Source organism: Buteo buteo, chromosome 5 (genome assembly GCF_964188355.1).
Source record: "Buteo buteo chromosome 5, bButBut1.hap1.1, whole genome shotgun sequence".
NCBI lineage: Eukaryota > Metazoa > Chordata > Aves > Accipitriformes > Accipitridae > Buteo > Buteo buteo.
The window spans coordinates 36463649-36488806 of NC_134175.1; the positions used below are offsets into that span (position 1 = coordinate 36463649).

General features: G+C 52.8%; 1 protein-coding gene across 4 annotated transcripts in view; it reads right to left on the reverse strand.

Moving 5' to 3' along the window:
* TTLL4 (tubulin tyrosine ligase like 4) overlaps positions 1-25158 on the reverse strand; it is a 27841-nt gene continuing 2683 nt past the window's right edge. The window contains exons 1-19 of one of the 4 annotated variants that reach the window (XM_075028639.1): positions 21024-23452; positions 19308-20676; positions 18502-18611; positions 18014-18077; positions 16175-16299; positions 15663-15773; positions 14603-14679; positions 13479-13673; positions 13313-13395; positions 11530-11658; positions 10763-10885; positions 9142-9240; positions 8434-8568; positions 7565-7702; positions 5593-5695; positions 4781-4991; positions 2426-2496; positions 1747-1829; positions 1-931 (exon numbers count right to left, since the gene is read on the reverse strand). In XM_075028639.1, the coding sequence (XP_074884740.1) occupies positions 790-931; positions 1747-1829; positions 2426-2496; positions 4781-4991; positions 5593-5695; positions 7565-7702; positions 8434-8568; positions 9142-9240; positions 10763-10885; positions 11530-11658; positions 13313-13395; positions 13479-13673; positions 14603-14679; positions 15663-15773; positions 16175-16299; positions 18014-18077; positions 18502-18611; positions 19308-20632 (3324 nt within the window). In that variant the 5' untranslated portion in view covers positions 20633-20676; positions 21024-23452 and the 3' untranslated portion in view covers positions 1-789. Of the gene's footprint in view, positions 932-1746; positions 1830-2425; positions 2497-4780; positions 4992-5592; positions 5696-7564; positions 7703-8433; positions 8569-9141; positions 9241-10762; positions 10886-11529; positions 11659-13312; positions 13396-13478; positions 13674-14602; positions 14680-15662; positions 15774-16174; positions 16300-18013; positions 18078-18501; positions 18612-19307; positions 23453-25158 lie in introns of those variants that run through there. The other 3 variants (XM_075028638.1, XM_075028637.1, XM_075028640.1) reach the window with 3 other exon arrangements.

A 25158-nucleotide genomic window follows, 5' to 3' on the forward strand; every position in this document is an offset into this window, starting at 1 on the left:
AGCAGCTGAGTGCTAAACTTTAATAGAAATCCTTGAGAAATGATGAGAAAATAGAGAGCAGAGCCCAGGAGAAGAGCACCAGCCTGCAGTCCCTGCACACATGCTGTAGATCACCTGGGAGAGCCGACAGCCCAGAGTAGATGCTCCCTCCCTGGTAGCCCTACTGTCCCCACAACAAATTGGAGCTACGCTGGTACCCGTGGTCTCTCTCAAGCAGCGATGTGCAAGCCCAAAGTTTCCCCCAGGCCCTGAGGCTGGGGGAGGTCAGGATGTTGGCACAGATGTTCAGAAAGGATGAAATGGGTCAGTTGAAAGTCCCATGCCCTCCTCCTTCCAGAGGAGCAGGGTGGTGGCTGGGGACTTTTCTCCAGGGGCCAGGCTGCAGCAGGGCAGAAGCAGACTTGGCTCCCAGCGGCTCAGGACAAGCGCACAGAGACACAGGCAAGCAAAGACTCAGCCTGTGCTGGTTGGGGATGGGAAGCCCAGGCTGGCTCCAAGCTCAGCCAGCTCCTACGCAGCAAAGAAACCGCCACCACCACATCAGGCTTTAAGAGCAGCCTAGGACAAAGGCCAGACAAACCCCACTTCCTCAGGTTTTGCCGTCTGTTTTAAAAATGGAAGTCAAACAGCTCTCCTCTTTGCCCAGTAAAACATTCCTCTCTAAAAACAGCCCCACAAGTAAGTGTGCAGCACAGAGGGCTCCCACAGTCCTTGCTCTCCGGAGCCAGCTCCTGTCTCTTCCTTTGAGGTAGGTTGGGTTGTCCCCAGGGAGGGACAGCAGCTGCCTGGTCATATCACCAGGGCAGTGTCTGAGAGACAGCCAGCAGGTTTCTGGTCGGCTCCATCAGCGCACTTGTTGAGAGGTAAGCTCTGAGTAGGGCTGGGCTCCAGGCATCTTGTGAGGTCTTCATCAGCTGAAGGGAGTAGTGTGCTGCAGGAGAAAGGAGACCCCATGCTGCTCAGGAACAGCGAGAAAGGATCAAAAGGGCCATGGTGCAACATTCACCTGCAGTAGCACTACACACAGATTTGCAGACAGGGCTGCCAGGCTCCCCTACTCCGTCTCCCGTCCCAGGCAGCACCACTCACCCCAACAGACATCCAAGACATTGATGGGACTTCAGGGTCACAGCTTGATCTCCCTGCCTGCACATAAACCCAACTCCATCTTGGCCTGGGCACAGGAGCAGGGATGCCTTTCCCTTAACACCCGAGACCAGGGGTGTGCCTTCCCTCCACTTTGGCTCACCCAGACGAACCCCAGTCCTCCAACTCTCCACAGGAAGCTGTCAGGGCCAGCAGCACCCATTTTGCAGCCCAGCTTTGCTCGGGGAAGCTGGCAGAGGCCTGCCTGCTCCCCCAGCCCCTTGCTGCAGCTGAGAGCCTCTGCTCACTGCTGGTCACATCAGAGCCCACAGAATTGGTGCAGGTCCCTGTGGGGAACATCTTGTCAGCATGTCCTGACCATGACAACCCCAAACATCACCCAGTCTGGCTGTTCCGAGCCTTACTCCCACCCAAGCTGGGCATACAGTGCCAAGGAGACATGCCCTGTCGCACAGACATCATGCCAGCCCGACCAGTTGGCTCTTCAGAGAGCAGAGGCTGGCTTCAGAGCCTGCAAGCCAACCTGTTTCTCCCCCCCTTAAACAAAGCTGCTTTCCCTGCTGCCAGTTCTCTCTCAGGAGGACACCAGTCCTAAAGCCACACTGAGCACCATGCACGTCACAGCCAGTGCAAACTCACCCCAGCCTGCCCAGTTCCAGTTTGCTGAAGCCATTTGATTGAACGCTGCTCCTCTGGAGGAAGAAAGACTTTGGCAACGACCACTGCAGGAGGAGAGAAAGACAACCAAATGGCTATTTAAGTCGCAGCAAAAATCCCTCAAGCCTGCTGGGCTCTGCCATAGGCTGCCCTAGTGCGCTTCAGCTTGAACTGCCTCACACTGCTGTGCATCGTCACTGCCACCAGACTGTTCCCAGAATAGCAAACAGAGCAGTCTTTGCTCTCTGCTTAATGAATCCCTGTTCTGTAAGTGGGAGCAGAGCATCTCGAGGTCAAAAGAGTGGGTTTCTTTCACTGGATCAGCCTGCTGTTAAGGCACAGGAGTGACAGACGGAGATGGCTCCCTCGCGGAGGGGAATAAAGGGCAGGCAAGGTGCCAAATATGTAGGGCTGTGCCCAGTGCACCCAAGGATATTCAGATGTGAAGTACTTGCAAATCTGATATACTGGGAGGACTTCATGTTGGTGGGAGATAGAGAAGCGTGGGTTTTTCCAGACTTCCTGAGGCCTTGTTAGAGAGGGAAGAAGAGGGCAAACAGGTAGGGCAGGAGCCACAGGAAGCAGAACAAGCAGGCTCTCTGCCTAACTCTTCCCAGGCAAACCAACCACCTTTCCCTAGCTTACCCACAGCCATACGCACCATCTGGGTCAAATCCGTCCCTGCCCCAGTGTGGTACCCTTTGACACACCAGTTCCTCAGTAGCTCCAGACCTGGGAATTGACAGAAAAGACAAGAAGCAAGAACAAACGACCAAGTTTGCAGAGAGTTAAGCCTTCCCAGCTTGGGGCACACAAATATGCTGCACCAAGTGAACTGACTGCACAGTACATACTATGCAATAACTACCTGAACACGTGCCTGAGCCCCAGCAAACATGGGGTAAACCAAGGGCATTCACCCTTTGTATGAGCAAACACTAGCGAGCGCCAGCACATGGGCTGCCGCAGTGCCTACCTTCCTCCCAGGGAGCCAGACGCACCGTGCAGCAGGCTCAGCTAAGCAGGGAAACTGGGGCAACACGGGATTTGCCGAATTAGACAAGACTGGCTGTCCCCCTGAGCCCGGTGCCTGCCAACGGCAGCACCTGATTTGGGCTGCACCGGTTAAAGTTCCTATAGTGCAAATGTAGAGCAGCTTTGCTGTCACCAGCCCCTTTCGCACAGGAGGGCAGTTCTGGCAACTTCCACCTTGCACGGCACTGATCAGCTGCAGCATCCCAGCGCATCACCTTCTCCCTGCACAGATCCATTCGGAGCTCGATGTGGGCTGAGACCTGGTCTCCATCCCTGACAGAGGGTGAGGCTGGCACGGACCAGGCTCACCAGTGGTGTGACTGGAAGGGACTGTTCCTCCAGCCACATACAAGACGTGCTGCTCCAGAGCACAGGGAGGTCACCTTGAAGCAGAGCCATGTGTCCAACTGCACTGAACAGGCTCCACTTCCTCCAAGGCCTCCTGCTAGCTGTCCCCACTACAGCCAAGCTCCCTGCTCCCTGCTAACCCAGAAATATTGAGAAATCCAGGACCGCTCCCTTCCTGTTTACTTTTTTAAGGGCCTTAGAGCCATAGCACAAGCTAAGGTGCCTTGAGATTTAAGAACCAGCACAGCAATGGCCAGGAACTTGATGCTATCCAGCTGGGGTTACTGTGGTTTGCTATACGATACCAGCCCTGGCTATAGGAGGAATCCTTGCTGTCCAAACTCTGCTCCTCAGTGACCTTTCAGCAAGCCCCAGGACCTTGGAAAAAAACCCCATGTGTTGGGGGCTGAGAGGACCAGGGCAGCTCAGAAGCCCTGCCCTGGCTCTATGCACCAGCCCGGGCTTTGCACCTTGCTGGCCGGGGGGAGAGGAGGGCTGTGTGGAACATACATGAATGGGAAGGGGCCAGGGGGAGGTTGGGTTTTGCTCAGAGGTGAAGAGCAATGAGGGGGTAGAGCAAATCTGCTTGTTGGGCTGCTTCAGGGAAGGTGGTTCCCTGAACCAGGACCCTGGCCTGAGCAGCAAAGTTCAGGGCAGCACTTCAGTGAGGATGATGACAGGTTCTTTCTTCCAGCTGACAGGAGAGCATCCAGCAAAGGTATTAGCGAGGCAAAGGATGACACATGCCGACAGTGCAGCTGGAGAAGGCTATGAGGTTACTGTGTCTCTCTGTGAAAGACTGTTACTGACCCCTTTGATATTTGCTCTAATACCAGTGAAAAGTGACAAAAGGGGGGTTTTTTTCCCCTCTGCATGACAGCCAGGCTAGGAGCACACATACAGTCACCTCAGTGGAGGGCTCGCTCCTGCAGAAGCCTCTCCAGCTATAATGAGATGCTGGATGGAGAGCCCTGAGCCACAGACTCTTTATGTTCTCTAACCCCTCACACTAGACCTCACTGATGTCTCTCCTGAAGAGCCTCTACTGCTGCCCTGATAGAGACAGCCCTGGGTAAGAAGGAATTGGTCCAGCCCAGCTATGTCTCATTAAAGGATGTTTTTTATTAAAATACAGAGTTGTGTCCTGGAAAGGTGGAAATCATAGCTAGATTTCTAGTGTTTAGGAAAAATTTCTCTGTGTGCACGCTGACAGTTTTTCATCAATTAGAAAGCAGCAGGAGACCAGGGAATAGGCCCAATTTTTCCTTCACTTCACAGATCACCTGTAAGGAGCAAAGCCTAGCAACTCCAGCTGTTTCTCCTTCAAAAGAAGGCAGAGGAACACAGTAAGAGGCCAGAGCTACAGGCTGAAGGCAGAAGCCCAGCCTGCTTCAGCCCCAGGGCACCTAGAAGTGATGGTGCTGTGTTTACCAGAACAGTCAGCACCTCTGATCAACTCAGAACAAGCTTTTTGTGATATTTGAAGCAGTCTGGGAGGGTAACACATTTTCTGTGGCTAGTGTGCAGGCAGGCAGCACTCCCTCAACATGCATCGCTCAGAAGTCTCCCATGACTGCCGGCAGGCAGCCTGTCTGACTCAGGTGACTGTGCCAGGCTCTCAGATGGCAGTTACCTTTGTGTTTATTCAAGTAGTATTTGAGCTCCCACTGGGTCACCAGGATGTTGAAGTAACGAGGCTGCTCGAAGAAGCGCAGGTACCGCATGGAGATGTGGGTAGGGAACACCCGCTCGAACTGCCCACGCCGGGAATACTCGTCCTCTGTCTCCACCAGGATGCGAACATCATCTGGGGTCAGGATGTCCAAGACAGAAGAATAAAAATCCTGCAGATAAGACCAACGCAGGGTCAGGGAGAACTGAACTACAGTTTGTCGGTCCCCCTTCTCACCTTCCCACTCCTCAGACCCTCTCAGGCAGAAGTCTCCATGTGTCTGAGATCTTGGGACACAGACCACGTGGAAAATGAAGAAATCTAGGCTCAGTGGTGACATCAACACTGCACAGAGCTGAGAACATGCCCCAATTCTGCAGCCCAACCTCTCTTACAGACGCTGCCACGTGGCACACAAGGCAAGCATCCCTGCTAACCTGCACGGGGTCAGCAGGCCAAGGCTATGAGAGCTGCGCAGAGACACAAGGAGGAACAGGCAGTGCTCAGACCCTGTTTGGGGACTGGTGAGTAACATGCCCCTCAGCACATGCCTATTTTAATGTAAAGATGAGCCAGTGCAGCAGTGGCTTAAGCAAATCCAATTTATTTCTGACCAGCTGTTTTGTAACTCACTGGAGCTCAAGTGCTCCCCATCATCTGGCTGTCCCCACAGAGGGGCACAATCTGGAGAGGAACATGGGATAGACATGTGGGACTGGTTGGGACAGTGGCTTGGCAGGATGGCACAAGTATCAGAGGAGGTTGTGTCATACCTGGTCAGGTATCTTCTGCGTCAAGTAATAGGCCTTCTTCATCTTCTCTGCTATGAAATGCTCAGGTGCTGCCTTGGGCTTCTCCTTCAAAGCACTGCCCAGGCTGAGGACACAAGAAGAGGCAGTAGAGCATTTAGGCAGAGAAGACAAAGTTCTGCCATGGCAGAGCTGCTCCCAGCAACTTCTGTGAGAGCAGTGACACCCTCAGGAAAATGCCACGGAGAAGAGAACACTTTCTCCACGGATTTCACTAGTTCCAAGATCAGTGATGCACCCACAGCCTTGCGCATCAGCACAGGACCCAGGAGGGATGTGGGCAGGGGAACAGGGAGGGCCCTGCCAGCTCCTCGCTAAGGCATTTCAGTGTTCCTTCAACCAAAAGGTGAACCATCATCTTACACCCACATAGGATGCAAGAGGGCCAAAGACACACCATGACCCGATTCACAGCACTTGAAGCCCGGTGGGATTTCATGTTTACATCCCACTTGGAACGCAGCTTCCTAACTGTAACCACAGGGCTGGGGGTACGAGTACTCAGTACTGGTACTGTGCAAGGAAGGAGAGAACTCTTAGATCAAAAACTTCCTCCTGCAACACCCAAGACTGCTTAAGACTCGAATTCAGCTCCAGCTCCACAGGCCATGGGAAATCCTGGCTTTTGTACAATCTGACCAGCAACCATCTAAACTTAACTATTCTTAAGCACCCAACTGAACCATTTGGGGATGCCAGAGTCTGGGAGATACTTGTCCAACATCTTGTAACCCTTATATCAACACAGCTAATTTGTTCTTCTGCTGCAAAAATAATTAATTGTGTGCAGATCCAAACAGGGAGAGCAGAGCCTTGAGGCTGAGCAGAGCCTAGCGGCTGTGCTGCATGGTGCTTGGGGAACATATAGATCTACTGGAATTATGCCCATATGCAAAAAACCCCTTCATATCCTTTCCAGGGCAGGAGATACGGTTAAGCAAGCTTGCCCCTGGATGCAGGAACTCTGGTAATGCATGATCTGAACCATGTTAAGGATCCGCTTAATCCCTTGCAGGTCCTTCCGAGGGCACCTGCCCTTCAGCACCTCTGTCACAAGCCGCAAACGAGCGTGTGATCAAAGTGCCGCAGACGAGCTGGCGAGAGCTCCCCGGCTAGAACAGGCCCACGCTCCAAGCTTCTCCCTTCACTGAAGGCACAGGGCAGGTGGAGGGCAAGAGTCCCATTTTTCGGCATGCCCACACATCAGGGTGTGCTGATGCTCATCCCAGCAAGCTGCTCCTTCAGTGACATACGGCCAGCAGCCACTCTGCTACAGGGAACAGGACTGGCTTCATCCCACTGTCAGGTTTGAAACCAGTATAAGCCCAAGCTGTGGTGAAACACAGAAGGAGCAGGGGCCTGGGTGGACACATGCCCAAGAATTAGCCTTATGCAAGAAACAGTCATGTTAGCTGCAAGGTAAGACTGTGTACCCCCCAACGCATAGGTCTACAGCCTTTGACACCTGGAGTGCTGCCTAAGGAACAGGTCACTCCAGCCTTTGCAAAATAACAGGTGCTCTTCTTGCTCAAGGCAGCAGCATGTCAGCCCTGGGGTAGAGGGTAAGCGGATCCAGACCCAACACAGTCAGCCAGCCCTCCAAGCAAACGGAGAGGCAGTGAGGCTCAGCATTGCGTTAGTTCTGGCAGGGGGAAAGAGGAGAGAGCACAACTCGACCAACTGCAGAGCAAGCACAAATTATGCTGGCCTCACTTCCAACTATGGACTTGCAGAGAGGGCATAAATCCTTCTGCCTTGAAGAGACCGGAGGAACCAGATACCCAAGCGATGATGCAAGTCCCTCAGACCCATAGCTGAAGGACCAGCAAGCACAGGCTCTCAACAGCATAGAAACTAGCATTTGCCAGGCTGCAAGCAGCCCCCAGATGAAATCCCCCAGGAGAAAAGCCTGCCTCTGACAGAGAAGGAGGCTGACCTGCAGGTAGAGCCACTTCTTGTCTGTGGCCTTGAGACCATGCTGTCCGTGCTGGGCAGAACAAAGCCAGCGAGGTTGAGGAGGTCCCGGATCATCTGGCCCTTGATGCTCACGTCCAGTGGGGAGTTGGAGTGGAGGCTGTGGGGAAGAAGCATCACTGAGTGCTAGAATTGAGGTGCTGAGCCCCACGGCCTCAAGATCACTCCCTGGGTTAATACTGACCAGGATACAAAACCCAGCCTGTCCCTCACCCCATCACAGACAGCCAGGAGACATTGAGAGAAAAATCCTGACAACAGCTCTTTGAATAGGGGCTCCCCACCAGAAACGGTTCATTTCTCCACCTCTTCCCAGATTTGCTGGAAACCAGCAAACCCATCCCCAGAGCCCTGTGTGGGACCACAGCTCTGTGTCCAGCTCATGCCCATCCACTCTTGCAGGCAGGAGAGGCTGTACTGAGGCACACTGCAGCTCCCAGCCCTGCCTGCACAGCCAACACCGCGCGGCCGGGTGCTGCCAGCAAGCAAGAAACAGTGCACGAGGCAGTGGAGCCGCTGATCACTTCTGCCCACGCAAAGAAGAAATCTCTGCCATTACCCGTTCCCTACATGACACATCCCTCCTTGGCCTTCCTTTTTTAACATAGTCTTCCCTGGCTCTAGCTGGAGCATGCCCAGTGAAGCTTTCTGAGCTGCCGATGGATGTTGCTTTCGCAGACAGGGAGGACTTTGATTCCTGCAATCTGGAGAGGGAGGCTTCAAAGCCCACAGTCTTTCAGCACAGGGTGGAGGGGACATCACGAGCCAAATTCACTTTGTGGTAAAAGAAAGGCCATTATCCACTCTGCTGTGGCTCAGAATCTGCTTTACCTTGGGGAAATGTTGACCTCTAAGATCCAGGGCTTGAGGTTTTCATCCAGCATGATATCAAACCCAAACAGCTCATGGCAACAATACGGCCGCCGCACGTACATCTTCACCAGGCTGTTCACGTAGGGCTCAGATCTGCAAGCCAAGGAAAAAATGCTTGTTTCCAACAGTCAGACAGCGGAGCTCTGGCTGTTCAAGGCACACGCTGCCAGTTCTGAGAGCGTATGCAGCCACATGCTGCGGGAGCGGGTAGGCTGAGAGACCAACTCAGGCCTGTGAGCTGCTGCTGCTGCACTGCGTATGGATCCAGCATTGCATCCTGAGCATCCCTGCTCTGTCAGGCAGGATCTGCCTCTGAACACAAGATCTATCCTGCACCAGGGGACCCTTCTTCTCAGGCACCCTGGTCAAGCAGGGGAGTGGGTGGCAAGCTGTGCAGAGTATTGGGTACACCGCAGCCTCCTGACCTCCTCCCCTGCACTGCAGGCAGACCCAGGAAATATAAGGTCTATTTACCCATTGCAGCTACTGCAGCATGAGCATAAGTAACAGTATGAAAGGAAGGATCCAGAGAGAAATACTGAAGCCAAAAGAAGTGGTAGCATTTAGATTAAGAGCAAAAGCACTGGGCTGACAGGGGACTGGAGAGCCAAACGGGCCAGGGTGCACCCCACAGCCAGGCACAGAGCAAGGGGTGCCAGGACTCACGCAATGATGGTTTTGATAACGATGTCTTTAATCTTCTCCCAGATGGCCTCGCTATTAACTCCCTTCTGGGTCAGGTAACTCCAGAGAGCTTTGAGTGCCCTGGGAGAGAAAAAGCAAAGGAGGTAGCTCTGTAGCCTCTTGCTGCCCAGCCCTGCAAGGGGAGTCAAAGCAGCAGAGGGGAGCCTTGACAAAGCTCTTCCCTGGCATGGCCACCCTTCTGCCATCCTCAAACCCCTCAGCTCCTGGTTGCTGCCCTCCGCAGCCTGGCCGCTGATCTTGTAGGCCCAGCTACTAGGAACATAAATCTGTCATAGACTTGTCCCAGCACTGGAGTAATAAGTCCCAAATTAGCACATGAGCAAGGTAAGTCAGGCCCAGATCTTCTCTTCCCTCCCCCTCGGCATCCTCAGCAAACCTCCCCTCCCTGCAGGCCTTCCCCCGCAGCACTACAAAGCAGCTCAGCAAGAATCCAGCAAGACCCCTGTAAATTCTTTAGCTAGAGCCATTTCACCAAGGCTTCAGGTGTGGAGAAAATTTTTTTAAAAACATGGAGAACAAGATGGTAGGGGGAAGCATCTTTGCTTTTATAGGAGTTTCCCACACCACACTGAGCATTGTAAGCTACCCTGACACTAAGCCAAGGATGCTCAGATATTGCTCAAGTGACTGTGTGGCTAATGTCCAGGAATCCAAAGGTCACGCTTCCTGCATACAAGAGATGGAGAGAATTACAGCCACTCTCATCTTTAACGTGGGAGCGGCCAGCTTTGATTTGCATGGCGGTACCAAAAACCCACACAATCCCACCTCCATGGCATTTCAACTGCTGGGGGACAACAGCCCCTTCTCAAAGTCCCAGTAGAGGAACAAACTACTGTGCAGCAGGTCCGTGTTTGAGAAAGCAATCCTACCACAGCAAACCACCTTCTGCAGCTCCCTTTGAAGTGAAGTTGCCCTGCCCAGGCCCATGAATTGAGAACTCTATCCTGCACTATTTTTAAAAGAGTTCAAACACAGCTATGGCATCAGAGACAAGTGCCTGGGGCCTTGGATCAGTCCACCCATGGGACAGCAGAGAACAGGAACTCCTGCAAGACTGCAGCCCACCTCCCAAATGCCTAGAAATGGCACCGCTGCTCCTATTCACACTAACACACAAATTATCAGTTTTGCACCAGGACTGTCCCTTTCTCTGCCTCCATAGGGAAGTCAAGAGCGAGATGGGCAGAAGCTCCCATCTAGCCAATTTAAGCATCACAATTACCCATTCAAGTTCTAACAGCAAAAAATCAGATTCTGCTTTAACCACATCCCATTGCCCCTGCAACAGGGCAAGGGGATGAATGAGCACAGATAAGAGCAGCGTTGGAAGCAGGGAACGGCACAGACACAGGCGGGATGAACAGCAACCACAGCCCAAGCAGCAGCAGCCAGGATGAGTCACAAGCCAGGGAGACTGCCCAGATTCCATCGACACTAACCCATGCTAAAATCACTCTGCTTCTCCAGTTTCCCCAAGAGGGAGCAGACAACACAGGAAGCACCTTCAAGTTTTGGGTTGGAATACTGAAAAGACTGACTTAACAGGGAATAGAATAACTGCCCTAAAAACAGCACCTACCATTTGTGTCCCTGACAAGCAGTCTCATCCGAGTTGGACTTGTACTCCGTGTTCTTCTTGTTCACGCTGTAGTTGGTCAAGTGCACGAACTTGTTGCTGAGGCTCTTCATTGAGGAGGAGTACCTGGATGAGACAATAGGAGCACAAGCAGTCAGCTTGAACTGGCTGCCCCCAGGCCCATGGGGCAGGCAGAAACTCTGTTCTCATCTCAGACCACTCTTGGCCATCCACCAGCCCTGCTGCCTCCCTTTCCCAGGCTGCCTGGAGCTCTCTGTCCCCATGGGCCCAGAGCTGATAGGACAAAGCATGATACAGAGAGGAAGCTGCCTTGGGGCAGTGAGATGCAATCCCACCCTCACAGCATGTCCTTAAGAAAAGACCACAGCATCGGTGAGCAAAAGCACTGATGGAACTGCAGCAGTTCAAGGCAATACAGCCAAAACTGGAAGAAACATCTCAGTTTCTGGTATGCCAGCTCTTATGCAGTATGAAGCACAGACAGCATATTTCAAGAACTGCTTTACACTGAGCTGATCTTGCCTTGGGAAGCATGGATGAACAAAGCATCGTCTCAGATTCCTTTTCAACACTGTCACCTGCAGTGACCCCATGTGTTTCCAGACTGCTTCTTAAGCAAGCAAACTACAGCTTTAAGCATCACTGTATACAGCATGACTCCCTCCTGCCCCAGCTGAGGCCGGTACCACAGTCACACATGCTTCAGCCCTGAGGTCGCCCCCCCAGCACCGCTCTCCTGTACAACCTACTTGCAGCTAGCAAAGCGAACCAATCCATCCTTGAACAGGTAGACCCTGAGGGGGTCGTAGCAAGTGACGTAAACGTAGATCCTCAGGTCAAACTTCTTCCCGCCTATGAGGTAGGGTTTGTGCAGATATCTGCAGAGGGAAGGAAGCACCGGGGAAGGGTTACGATTTCCATGTGCAGGAACATCTCTAGCCCCCACCTCAGAAGACTTGGCAAAACCAGGGATCAAGGCAGAAGCCCTTTGGCACAGCATTTCCAAGTTAAGTGCATCACAGTAAAAATGAGAGAGAAAAAAGCTCTCCCATGCACAGGAAGATCCTGCAGCACATGAGCAGTATACCTCTCTGCTCAGTTCCATTTTGAAGAGATTTTCCCTGGCTCTAAAGCACAGTAGCTTTTCTACACCCACAAGACTGATCACAATATTCAGGAACATCTAAGACATGCAGTGGGCCACAGATGGTTTGGTTCAGTAAGCAGAAACAGTTGGAAATTTTCATCCAAATCATTTGATTATTCGCCCCAGAAGTTCATGATTTTCCGTAGGAAAGCTTATCACTTTGCACGGGAAGCGGACAGGGAGAACAGACAAGCCAACACAGCAGTTCCCTGTCTGCCAAACACCAGACAGTTTTCCTGCCCTCACAAGAACTTTCCCAGAAATCAGCCTCAAACCAAGATAAGCTATTCCATTTTTCTGCAGAAGGAAAAGGAGATTCTGAAAATCCTGTTATTTCAAGAAAATCCTTTGACCAACATCCATACACACAGAGGCCACACACACTGACTCATTCCAACTTGGATAAGAACAAATCTTTAACAATTGCCACCTCTTCCCTGGGACTTCTCTTCCAACTGTGCTTGTGGGCACTGGATGAAGTTTGTTTGCCTCCAGAGATGTCAAAACCCAGAGTACAAAGCAGTGGGAGCAGGATCACAGCAGAGCTGAAGCTGATCACCTGACAGACAGAAGCTCCAGAAAGCCCATGGAGCCAGTTTGTACCCAAGACCTCAAAAATCTACACAGAGACAGCAGCACTCTGATAAGCCCAGCTGCAGCTGACAGAGCCAGACCTCCAGCAGCAGCATTACAACCAGGCAGTCGAGAAGTTTCCAGATGAAAATCAGGTGCTTCTGCTCTGCCACACAGTGGTAGCGGCCCATATCTGGCCAGAGACGCTAGGAGGTCCCAGGCTATGTGTCAATCTTGCTTTCCCTCACTGTCCTGGTTTCAGCTGGGATAGAGTTAATTGTCTTCCTAGTAGCTGGTATTGTGCTATGTTTTTGAGTTCGGTATGAGAAGAATGTTGATAACGCTGATGTTTTCATTTGCTGCCAAGTCATGTTTAGACTAAGTCAAGATTCTCATGCCCAGCCAGCAAGAAGGCTTGAGAGGCACAAGAAGTTGGGAGGGGACACAGCCAGGACAGCTGACCCAAACTGGCTGAAGGGGTATTGCGTACCATGTGACGTCATGCCTACTATATAAACTGGGGGGAGATGGCCTGGGGGGATCGCTGCTCGGGAACTAACTGGGCATCGGTCACTGAGTCATGAGCAATTGCATTGTGCATCACTTGTTTTGTATATTCCAATTCTTTTATTATTATTACTGTCATTATTATTTTTTTCCTTCCTGTCCTATTAACCTGTTCTTATCTCAACCCATGAGTTTTACTTTTTTTCCCCGATTCTCTCTCGCATCCCACTGGGTGGGGGGAAAGTAAGTGAGTGGCTGCATGGTGCTTAGTCGCTGGCTGGGGTTAAACCATGACACTCGCTCACCTCTGTACCAGCAGCGGTCTCCTTTTGGGGAGCTGGCTCCATTTGTGGATGACCTGGATACCAATGCCTCTTGCTGATGCTGGCTGCAAAACACAAACAAGAAGGGATCAGATCTTCTCCCTACAGCTACAATGAGACAGAGAATTGAGCTCTGCTTTGCACTTACTGGTTTCACAATCCATTTCTGGTGGCTAGCTCCTTCCTCCCATGCTTTCCTAAGTAATTTGATGTCCTGGGGCAGGATGAAGGACTGGGGGAAGAAGTTAAACTCCTTCTTCCCACAGCGAGCCTGCATCTTCAACAGGTTGCGCCACAGACGGTCCTTTCTCCCAATTTGAAATGAACCAGGGAAGTGGTTTAGCTGGAAAGGAACCCAGATGCTGTGAGATCTCCCTTCTTCCCCACCTCCCTGCCCACCCCTTGCTGCTCCCTGGCCAGAGGATACATCCTTTCTGAACACAGTGCAGGGTAATGCTCTTTGCTCCCCTCCCAGGATTGCACCAAGACAGGACCCACCTGCTCCCGAAGCTTTGCAGGGATAAACACCCACACGGTGACCCACACCAGCTACAAAGCCAGCAGCTGCCACCTCATCCCTTCTGATGTCTGAACAGCTGCAGAGCACTAACCCCCAGCCTTTGAGCTTCCTCTGGCAGTATCCTCCACCCCAGTGGTTTCTCTCTTGCTTCTAAACTGTATGCCAGAGTCCTGCCCATGCAACATAAGCTCTGGGGACAGAAAGACCCCACAGCAGGACAGGAACACGACTAGAGGCTGCTAGCTTCCAAACCTGGATGCTGCCTCAAAACCAAGCAGTTTGGAGCACAACAGCTCTCCAGAACAAATATATATGTGTGATAGATATCAAACCTCTGGTTCCTCACATGCTCCCCAAGCCGTGGGCCACTCCTGACCCTTTTGTGATCTGAGTTAGGTACATCCCCTCTGGCTGCGCTGGCAGGGAGTGCACTGGCCCTACCACTCAGTTCTGCCAGAGGAAGGACTGCTTTAAGCAACAATGACTGAATTTAGATGAGCTCACAAGTGAACACAGCTTGGCTACAGCCTCAGTCTGTACAAGAACCACCCTCACAGTGGGGATTCTCACCCAGCTGTGTCTGTCTCTTGGGCTCATCTGCCAGCACAGGAATGCCAGCTGCCATGGTCTGGAAGGGACACTGCAGGGACAGCCTGCACAACAAACACCTGGCCCTGAAGAGAGGGGCACCCAAACTCCTCCCAACATGCTCTCCATGCATGTGAAGGAGGTCAGCCCAAAACATCTCCTACCTTCTGGTGCTCCCTGATAGCTCTGAAGCTGGGGGATTTCATGTGGTGGCCCCAGCAACCCAGCCAGTCATTGCTTTCTGCAGGAAAAACAGAGAAATCCATGACTGAGTACCCCGACACCCACAACACCCTCTCAACCCACCAGCACCCCATCTCCTGGGGCTAGCAGAAGTGTGCCAGGGATGCTGCACAGCAATAGCACAAAGCACTCATACTGGCTACTGCAAGGCTGCCAAACCAAGAGCTATGAGTGGGATCCAGTTAACCAGGTGGGTCATATCCTTGCAAACATGATTGTTGTGGGGATCTGGGCAGACAGAGGGTCAAAGGAATGGCTTTAATCCCCCAGCACCCTGACTTCCCTGCTTTACAGCAGGTGAATGAAGCAGTTGGCTAATTGGCACTGCACTGCAGAGGGACATGTAGGATTGCAAGAGTTCCTAGGTCTTGCTCTGCCCTGTGTGTCCCACTATAGCCCCCAAATTGTCTGCGTAGAGGTCTCATGAAACAAGCAGGAGTACTGCAGGGAGATCACACTCCAGGGTATGGATCTTAGCTGCAAATGCTCAGTGCTTCCCCAGCCCCAGCTCTCTCCTACACATCTCCTACGCAGCAACAAGATCCCAATGCTAAGAACTCTCCGGCTATGGTCAAAGAGGATGGCTTCTTCCTCAGCACATGCGGACAAGGGACAGCGGCGCTGGGGTTGGCACCAGATGAGTGCCAGCCTCAGAGTGGCAGCACCATCTAGAGGCACAGCTCAAACAAGCCGGAGCACAGCTCTGCCACCCCACACACCGCCTCAGCTCCTGACAACCCAGGAGTAAGTCCTTGTGGCCTACGCCAGAGACAAGCCAAGAGGGAGATCAGGCCTTGTCAGGACCCACAGAACTTGGATATTGCGAGTCAGACAGGCAGAAATGGGAACCCAGCATCCTGCAGTGCCAAGCCTGTATCGCTCCTGCTCTGCTCTTCTCAAGCGGTCTGCCTTCTCATGCCCATGGGCTGGAGGCGAGGGAGGAAATGATGTGTTGGATGCTAACAGCCTCCCACAACTTACTTTTGCTGACTCTGAAGTGGGACCTGCCAACGGTTTGCTTCACTATGTTTGGCGTGACTGTGCACATTTTCCATCGCAGCAGCTTCCTCTGCTCCCAAGGCAGCTTTTCCACTAGGAAGGCAAAAAGATAAGGACAGAATGAAAACAAACACAATACCCGGATTTTCTACAGCTGCACACAGAGAAATTCTTATGGTTTGCTGCACAGGCACCAGGCCTGCAGAGGAGGGTGCGTAGCCCCCTTTGCAGAACTAGCATGGAGCAGAAGACTCTGCGGCTGGGGGAGATCCAGGACACTGGGACATTTGGTGGCAGCCTGACTCATGCTCCAGGCTGTGGGAGCAACCATCATTTTACTCCAGCCCTTTGGATCTCACAGCAGTGCTGGGTCTCATCACGGGAAGGGTGAAAGGGAGCCACTGCTGGCCAGCTCCTGGCTGTGCGCTGGCACCACTGCTTGCTAATAATGGGCTGGCCACTCTCACCCTGCATGGCAACAGACCCCAGCTCACCCCTCTCATCCCGAGTACTGAAGTAGATGGTTGGAGGCACATTAGGGAATAAACTGCAGACAAGAGCTGGTTTGAGCACTTTCTCCTGAGCCTCAGCAGGCTGGTCCAGGCCCTCAATGCAGTTCCTAGGAGAGATGAAGCGGTAGGCAGTTGGCTAAAGGTGAAAAGTAGCACAGGGTGAAGCCAGAAGGAGCCTCGATCCTGGTATTGGGAATTTGCATCATCGCAATGTGGTGTAAGCAATGGGCACTAAGGTCAGTAACCCAGTCTGCAGTGACAAGGAGGTGAGCTTGCAATGAATGCGCATGCCAAGTGTTGTAATCCCCACTGGTTTTGTGTTTTACCGGGGCAAGGAGTGGAGTTTGTTACGTGACAAACCCTACAATCTAGTCCACAGGAACAAGGGGTGGAGGTTGTAATGCATATATGATTCAGCTGCTGTAACCCTCTTGGTTTTGGTGTGTTGCAGAGAAGAGGGCTGGAGTTTTACAGACTGGACACCTTCTTACCACAGCAATCCCTAACACCTGGGAGGAAGGGTAGAATTTATAACATATCTATTAAGGTTGTGATGATGCAAACGGAGTTTATAACGAACATATATTCAAATACAAGCCACTGCAGCCAGTGGAAGAAGCCACACCAGAGAAATCCACCAAGGAACAAAGAGCAGCAAAAGAAAAGGAATCACAACACATTGACCCCAATCTCCCAGGCCACGCCTTGCCTTGCTGAAGGGACTGAGTGTAGCTGCAGCGGGGGGATTGGAGACCAGGACAGGGGAAGAAGAGGTGTTTTCCCTACATCCTTGTATGTATTTTTTTCAATACCAGAATTGGTAATTAAAAGTTTGTTCATTGGCAATAGATTATGTTGATTAACATTCCCTGGCACAAAACTGGTTTTGCCCACAACAGACTGAAGGCAGGAGACAGCTGCAAAGGCTTCAAGGCCAGCCCAGCACACAGCCTGCACAGAGAAGTGGCCAACATCCCCCTTGTCCCTGCCACAGAAGGCATTTGGCCCAAGCGCTGCTTCCCCCCCATCTGACACCACAGACCAACCAGCCACGTCCTGCCAGAAACAGCTGCTGGTCCAATTTATGTCACCTCTGCAGGACTTTCACAACCATGTATGCATACCCAGAGCCCTGCAGCACCTTGAGGTTCAACATTTGCTTGCAGGAAGCCTTCCTCATCTCCCAAGTGAGTTATGGCATGATGGAAATCAGCAAGTTGTCAGGCAGACAGCAAAGCCCAAGGCAGCCCTGGTGCCATGGGCAGCACAGCTGCAAGGACCAACTCCCATTGTTGGAAGAACAGGTCCCACAAAGGTCTGCCAGGAGTCACAGAGTCAGGGCTCAGATGACCACAGGCTGACCAATCCTCCCCAGAGAAACCTCCTTCCAAAATCTAAAGAAAAACCCAGGCTCCAGGATTTTTTTTCTAGGATGCAGTGCTGAGACACAAGACCCCAAGGAGCTTTTGCAACCTCTGGCCCAGGACACCTCCACTCTGCTTCATCTGCAAGGCAGCAACACTGCAAGAGCACGGTTTAATCCAGTTAAACTTAACCCAGAAACTGGAAGTGGCAGTGAAATTAAGACCCCTGTTTTGCTGTGGTAGATGCACCATCAGCACTTTGCAGGCTACTGTCTGTAGCAGGAGAGGTAGCTTTGGTCTGCAGTGTAGCAAGGAAGTTCATTTTGCTTGGGAAGCCTGTGGCTACTTTCACTTCATTCCCCCACACACTACAGCTCTCCTCTATCACCAGGGAGGGCAAAGATGGACAAGTTTGGACAAAGATGCCAAGTTCAATTTACTATTTACAGCTACTAACCTGGATACAAGAGCCACGGAGCCACTGAATGACAGACCAGCGACAGAGGAAGCATCCGAGTCACCTACAGGAGGGGACAGACTCAAGTTTTGTCTCCGTGGGGAGTGAATGCACACAGAGTTAGGAAGGGAAGAGAAAAAACAAATACTCCAGGGGACAGACCCTTCCCAGCTGCCCCAAATCCTTGGATCCTGGGTTTTGCCCACTAATTGGTGGCATAAAAGGCAGGGCAGGGGTGGAGGTGACAGCCCTGCACAGAGAGGAGATGGCTAAGTTTTGGAGGGTAGTGGTGAACCCTAGCCTGCTCCCCAGAGGAACCCATGCTGCTACATCGCTTTTGGGTTCAGCACAATCTCTAGGTCATCCTGAAATGACAGCATGAATGTAAGACAGGAGGGCAGCTGTGCTCACCCCCAGCTCCCAGACAGCCCCCAGACTCCCCACCTCGAGGCACAGAGCACAGCCCTCCCCAGGGAACCAGCACTCACTGTCCTCATCCTCCTCCCGACTGCAGCTCTCATCCAGGCCATCAGGAAGTTCTTCCTCCGCTTCATCCTGGGGATGGCTCGGCTCCAGCAGCGACTGCTCAGCAGTGACACTAGGACAAAGGGACATCACATCAGAAGGAGTGGCATGTGCTTTCTGGGGCCAAAAGACCAGAAGCCCACGAGGCAGCATGAGAGAATGTGGCAGGGGAGTGACAGCACTGCCCTCCCCACTGCTGATGTACAAGCTCTCATCCCAAGCTAGCAAGATGGAGAGGCCCCAGGACACCCTGAGAGAGAATATTTTCCAGAGCAGCCAGAAAGAAAGAGGCACAAGGACACCCCCTCCCAGAAGGAGAGCAGGAGCTCCGTGTCCTTGCACCCTCCCTGTCCTGCCTCAGCTTTGCATTCCTTTAGGAAGCCATGTCTCTGCCCAGGAAAGCCTTGCTGGACCTGGCTCGACAGGAGGCTTCACCCAACATACATGCAGAGCCTGTCACAGTAGGCAGGGCCCTGTGACTGTGTGGAGAGTGAGCCAGAAATGCCACACGGCAATTCCACGCTGTGACTGAAGGAAAAGATGGAAGGGCTCAGAGACACCCTAAGCACATGCATCAAGCTGAGGGTGGCGAGAAGGCTCCCCCCACACCAGGATGCCACAGATGGATTTTGCTCAGGGATGCAGCCCATGGTTATCCTTACGCCACCCCCATAGTGCCCACAGTGCATCCTCTCCCAACATACACAGACGCAACAGCCAGCCCAGCCCAGCCTGCCACAGCCTCCCTCCTCCTCCTGGCTCTACTTACTCATGCTTTCCCAGGAGCCCAGCCTGGGCCCATTTCTCCTCTTTCTCCAGTTGGATGGTGGACATCTGAGTTGCCACTTCAGACACGTCAGCGAGGTGCAGAGCCTCTGCTCTTGCCACCTGGTCCCCGCTGTGCGGGCTCAGCATGCTCACAAGTCTGCAGTCGGCGTTGCGTTCGGGAGAGTCAGCACGTGAGGCCAAGAGATGGACGCTGATACGCTTAGTGCAGACGATGGCACCATCGGTGCCTATAAGGCTCGAGTTACCATTAAGGCGATGGCTACCCAGCTCCAAGTTCAGAGGAGCGATGGTTTCTTTCGGGGTGAGCTGCGCTATGATGTGCTGTCCCCACCTGCTGTTCCAGTTGGACAGGCTGCCCATGTTCGTAAGGCCAGAGCTTTTGACTTCACGTCCAAAGCCGTTGCGTGTGGCAGTCTGTCTGGCTAGCTGCTGCACAGCCCCCGTGAGGCTGATCTCCGGCTCCTTCTCTTTTAAGCTGTGCGCTCTCCTCTCAGCATCCTCCTGTGAGCACTGGTCCTTCCTGAGAATTGCATTGCTGGGCACAAGGGTCAGGGAGGGGACCACGGTTTGCTCCAACACTAGGTCATTGCTTTTCACTGCTCCATTGACCAGGCTGCCAGGGGAGCTGTCTCCACCGTCCCTGGAGTGGGGCCATGAGGCGGTAGGGAAGCTGTGGGTGTTTTTCACCTTCTTGATCTCTGGTGACTGCAGCAAAGGCACTTTAGCACTGTTCGGCCGTAGGAAGGAGTTGTTATTGAGCACTGGTCTATAGGAGCTGGAAGCCTGCCGACCTGAGCTGAGGGCAGAGCCTTTGACCCCAGTCCCAGAGTGCTCCTCTGCCAGCGCAGGCAGCAGGCAGGGCTCCATCAGCAAGGAAGACATCACCCTTCCCGTGGCAGAGCCAGTGTCCAAAGGGCTTCGGAAAGGAAATCCGTAGGGCTTGGGTCTTAGGCAGGAGCGTCGGTAGAGTGGAACGCTCCCACTCAGGTCCAGGCAGGGCTGGGCCAAGGGCAGGCTCGGGAGGGTGTCTTCACCAGTGTGTGTGTGGCATAGTGACGGTGGACACAAGAAGCAGGATTGCTGCAGAGGTATCCCTGAGGGCAGCAGGCTGCGATCCTGGAAAGCATTCACATACTTCTCTAAATTCCAGACGGGTTTCGCCTGCTGCTGAGCGAGGTGCCAGGCCCGGCACAGCTGAACTCGCCCTGATGGAAGGGCGCCTGACTCGAGTCTGATGCTATTCTCCTGTTTGGGGCCCAGATTAGCACGTTCTAGTCCTGCAGAGGCCATGTAGAGCCATAGCATGAGGCACGAGTGAGTCAGTCATCTACAGCAGCATCTTTGCTGGCCTGAAACAAGATGACAGCATGAAAGGTGCTGTTACCCTGGCAGGGCAAAGCACCCAGTCTACTGCCCCAGGAGGGGAGCAGGGTGAGCTGCTTCCTCTGCAGGATGAAAAACCACATCTCCATCTGCTGAGCTCCCCGAGAGTCTCCTGGGACCAAGTCAAAGGAAGAGTTGGTGTCTCACATGAAACCAGAGGATGTGAAGGATGACTTAGAGAGGGCCCTGGGAAAAGTGCCATCCGCAGGAAAGCTTTTATCCTGCAAAGGCGCAGGGGTGCCTGGCTGCCAGCCAGGGCCATGGGGCAGCAGCACCAGCACAGCAGTCCCGACTGCAGGGAGAGGCCACCTACCTGCCTGCCTTGGACCCAGCACAGCAGCCGGAGCCCACTCCCATGGGTCTGCGTCTCCAAATTGCACCATGTGCTCCGCAACCAGCTCTCCTGACTCCACCACAAGCCCCAAAACTGCTTCTTTTTCTTCTCTCCACTCCTTAAAGCTTCAGCTCCCAAGGTCACACAACTAGATGAGAACCTCAGGCCTTGCTTTTAGAAGGAACACATTTCTCACTTCTGTAACCCCTTGAAAAAGGTCAGTGAGGGCTGAGGACATCCTAAAGAGCTCAGGACTGAGAAGGCAGCAAGGAGCAAACGCAGGGCTGTTCTAACATCAACACCTCGGTTTCCAACAGAGGCTGGCAGTACCATGCACACAATTTTCTCCCCATTGCAGTGCTACAGAAAAGTCTCTTGCAAGGAGCAACTGGCATACCACAGAGCTGTAGACGTAGGTGTCCTGAATCCTCCTAAAGTGAACTATTGCACCATGCCTGTAAGATTCTCTTGCCTGGGGAGAAGGGAAAGTGAAAACAAACCATGTGCCAGGTATTTGTCTTGCTTTAACACATGCCTGGAGGGCCCTGGGTACAGCCGCAATAGGAATTTGTATCCCAAGCAGGCTGGCTGGCTGGCTCGCTCTTCCACCTTCCAGCTCTCACAAGCTTGCATGTTTAAGAAGGTTAAGCAGAGCATCAGCCATCACCTTAGTTTTCTAAGGGCGGGCTGCAGCAGTTAAAGTGTACCTAGGAGACCCCAGGGTTGCTCTCTAGCACCATGACAGCAGCTCACATGCACCACAGGGCTGGGTCAGACAGACCTACACCCTGCACAGATCTACACCCACCAGACCTTCTCAACCTGTGAATCAGGCCCCAGCTGGAGGCTGTACGAGGTGGGAACATCCCATGCAGGATCTCATAGGAGCTATAGATCCTCAAGGAGAGCTGCTGCCCTTCCAAGCTCTGCAAGGAAGTATGGAAGGGGTCAGGTCCGCTCCATACCCATGGCTGCACTGCTCATTAGTGCCTGTACAGTCACACTGAGCACTCCCGACAAGGATGGGCAGCTGCATCCCTCTGCGAGCTGCAGCCCAGAGGGGCTCTAAGCCCCAGGGAAGGGAATCCCACATGCCATACACAACTGAGCTGTACTGCACTATCCGATTGCTACCCAATCCGCGCCCAGCAGCAAACCTGGCCATGTTGTGACATTCACAGCGATTAGCACAGAGCGAAGAGGCTGTGACTCAGATGCCACCACCTGCCCAGCTCAAGTTTCCCCCAGTAAACAAGAGAGTGAAGCTCCGCTTCTGCATGCCATGCCCCTAGATGCACCCAGGTTGGAAGCATGCTCAAACCACAAAGTGATGCTAGCACACCAGCAAATGTAGAAGTGAAAAAGCAAAATAAAAATACAAGAAGGTGAATGAAAGTGTCCCCAATGTCCCTCCCTAGAAGGGACTGTCACTGCACCATCACCACACGCGTGCTGCCAGCTTGGCCACCGCCTGCGCTCTCAACCAGCTGTGAATGACCTTGCAAAACCAGCCTGCAGTGAAAGCCACCTGTGCTTCATCTCCACCCGGCTTTACAGCTATCAGTGGATGATCCTGCTATAAAAATAAAAGTGATTTGGCCTAATGAAGATCTAACAAGGGATCTGAATCCTACAGCCGGCTTAGATACAGGCGTGAGTATGCCAGCAGAAGTGACCCCGCTCTGGAGTAAGTGACAACGGTGGCACAGATGCAACCAGCATAGGCACAGGTGTACCACCAGCAGCTGCAACTACCAGGGTGAAGGTCTGGCCATGGCACAGCCTTAGCCACCACTGCCTGCTTAGCCAGGGCTGGTCCCCAGCCCCACAGTGGCAGAGGAACATGCTGAGCTTACCCCTCCGTGGAGCGGTTTTGCCACAGAGCCGCAGAAGCGGCTGGGCTGGCATGGGGCCGGGGTGCACTGGAAGCAGTGGCTGCAGAAGGAAGCAGTAGGGCCTTTCGTACAGGTTCCAGGCAAGGACTGTGCTGGCCGACAGCTAGTAACCACTACTGTTTCCCTGTGGAGACACAGGAGCTCAGAGATAGGGGCAGGAACAATGAAAGGAAGAACATGACCCCGCAAGGGGCACGTCAGGATGCATCCAGACTGGCAGCACCAGCTTATGCTGCCTGCCCTTGCCTCCGTCCACACTCCTGTCCCACCTCCTGCGTGCCAGCACAGCCACCTCTGATGTCTGCCTGCAAACCAGCTCCTGTCCTCGCTGCAAGGACAGCTTGGCAAAGCAGCTGCTGAGCATCCAGAACCAGTGGAGACAGAGGCACTTTCACATGCCAGGCTGTGGGCACAACAAGGCAGCAGCTGCCATGTCCCCCTGGCTCTGGACAGGAAACACATCACCTGTCCCAAGGTAAATCCCCACTGGTTAGCAGTCAGGGAAGTTTCCCCTTTACAGATGTGTTTCCTGTCGAGCCAGGGGGACAGCAGTGCGTTCATGGTGGCTGCTCAGCAGCTGCTTTGCCAAGCGCCTCAGCAAGGAGCAGGAATCTGTTCTGCCGCTCACAACAGCAATAAAACTACGCTTGGGAAATTTTATTGTACAAACATGAACTGGGAAAAGCCCAGGGCAAACTGGCTGGGCTGGAAGTCAAACCCAAACATCATTACTAGTAATTAATGGATTTTGGCTTGGACTTATTGACACATAATATAGAGGCCAAAGTTGTCATTGTTGGAGTGACCGTACAGCTGCACTCGCTTACAATTATTTCGCTAGCACCTTTTATTACTGCACAGCCTGCTCGCAAGCTTCAGGACGTCAGCTGGAGCGCTGCCACAGCCTTTACAAATGTCACATCACAAGCGCACAGGGGCCACCACGCACCCCAGCGTGTGCGCACCCCACTAAGCGTCACTGGAAGTCCCTTCTTCCAGCCTGAGCCTCCCTGCGGCATGTGCTCCTCTAACAGCAGTGTGGGAGCTCCTCACAGACCTGTTTCTAACAGGAAAGGACGAGACCGTAAGAGCCCTATGCGCACATCATCCCTCTGTCACGTGAGTTTGGCTGGGGAGCTTATTTTAAACGCAGCTGTGGTGACATGCTTAAAATAACAAGAGCTTGCAAATGTATGAGCTGCAAGCTGACCTGATAATGTGCTGTCAGCCTCGCGCAGCCCAAAGTCACAAGGGGGGGGGGGGGTGTCAGACAACTGTGATTTGCTATTGTTCTCTATGTCATTGCAGGGTGCAATTTCTGTTCTTTATGATTAGAAAGGATAACATCTGTTTCTAAATGAGACTTGCGTTCACACCAAGTTTCTCACTTGCAGCTCTGGGGCTTTTGATTAAAGCTTGAACAAGCAAGTTAACAACACAAAATAAACAGGTTTTAAAACCAATATACATTTCAAAATAAGGGTTTGTACCCCTTCAAAAAAGCTTTCAACAAGATCAAGTGCATTGATCCGAAACCAACTGACTGAGAGTGCCTAAAGCCGCTCTTACACCCTGGTACCTAGGTACAAACTCTTCTGTTTCAACAGCATGGAAACAACCCTCACCTACATCAGCTCCAGGAAACAAGTGGCCTCAAGTGCAGTCACACATGGAGACAAAGCAGCACCTGAGGCCACCCGCAAGTTCAAGCTGAAGAGCAGAGGGTCTTCCTGGCCACGAGAAGTCCATGAGGACAAGACAACTTGACTTGGAGACAGCTTGGCCACCACAGAAATGCCAGCGGCACAGGGACCAACAGCCTGGCATGCTGCTTTGCCACTCAGTTAAGCATTGCTGCTCCCTCTCAGCTCCAGTATCATCCTGCAGAACCACGTTTTGGGTGCAAAACGAGAGGCACAGGATGACGAACAATTTCTCTCCTAATCAAGACATCAAGCTTTTGCTTGGCCACTCGGGTCAAAAAAAGATACCAGTGAGAAACCACCCACAGTGGGGATGCATCAGCAAATTCCACCTTGCATCCCAGGATTACATTTGTGCCCAGCTTTTGCGCTGGGGCTGGTAATTTCAATTCAATGGCTGCAGTGCTGAACTCCACGCTGAACAGAGAAGGCATGAGAACTGCATGGCTCCCCAAAATATCTTTTAACTAAACAGAGGGCTGCCCTGGAAGAAGAGCAGAGCAGCTCCAGTGCATG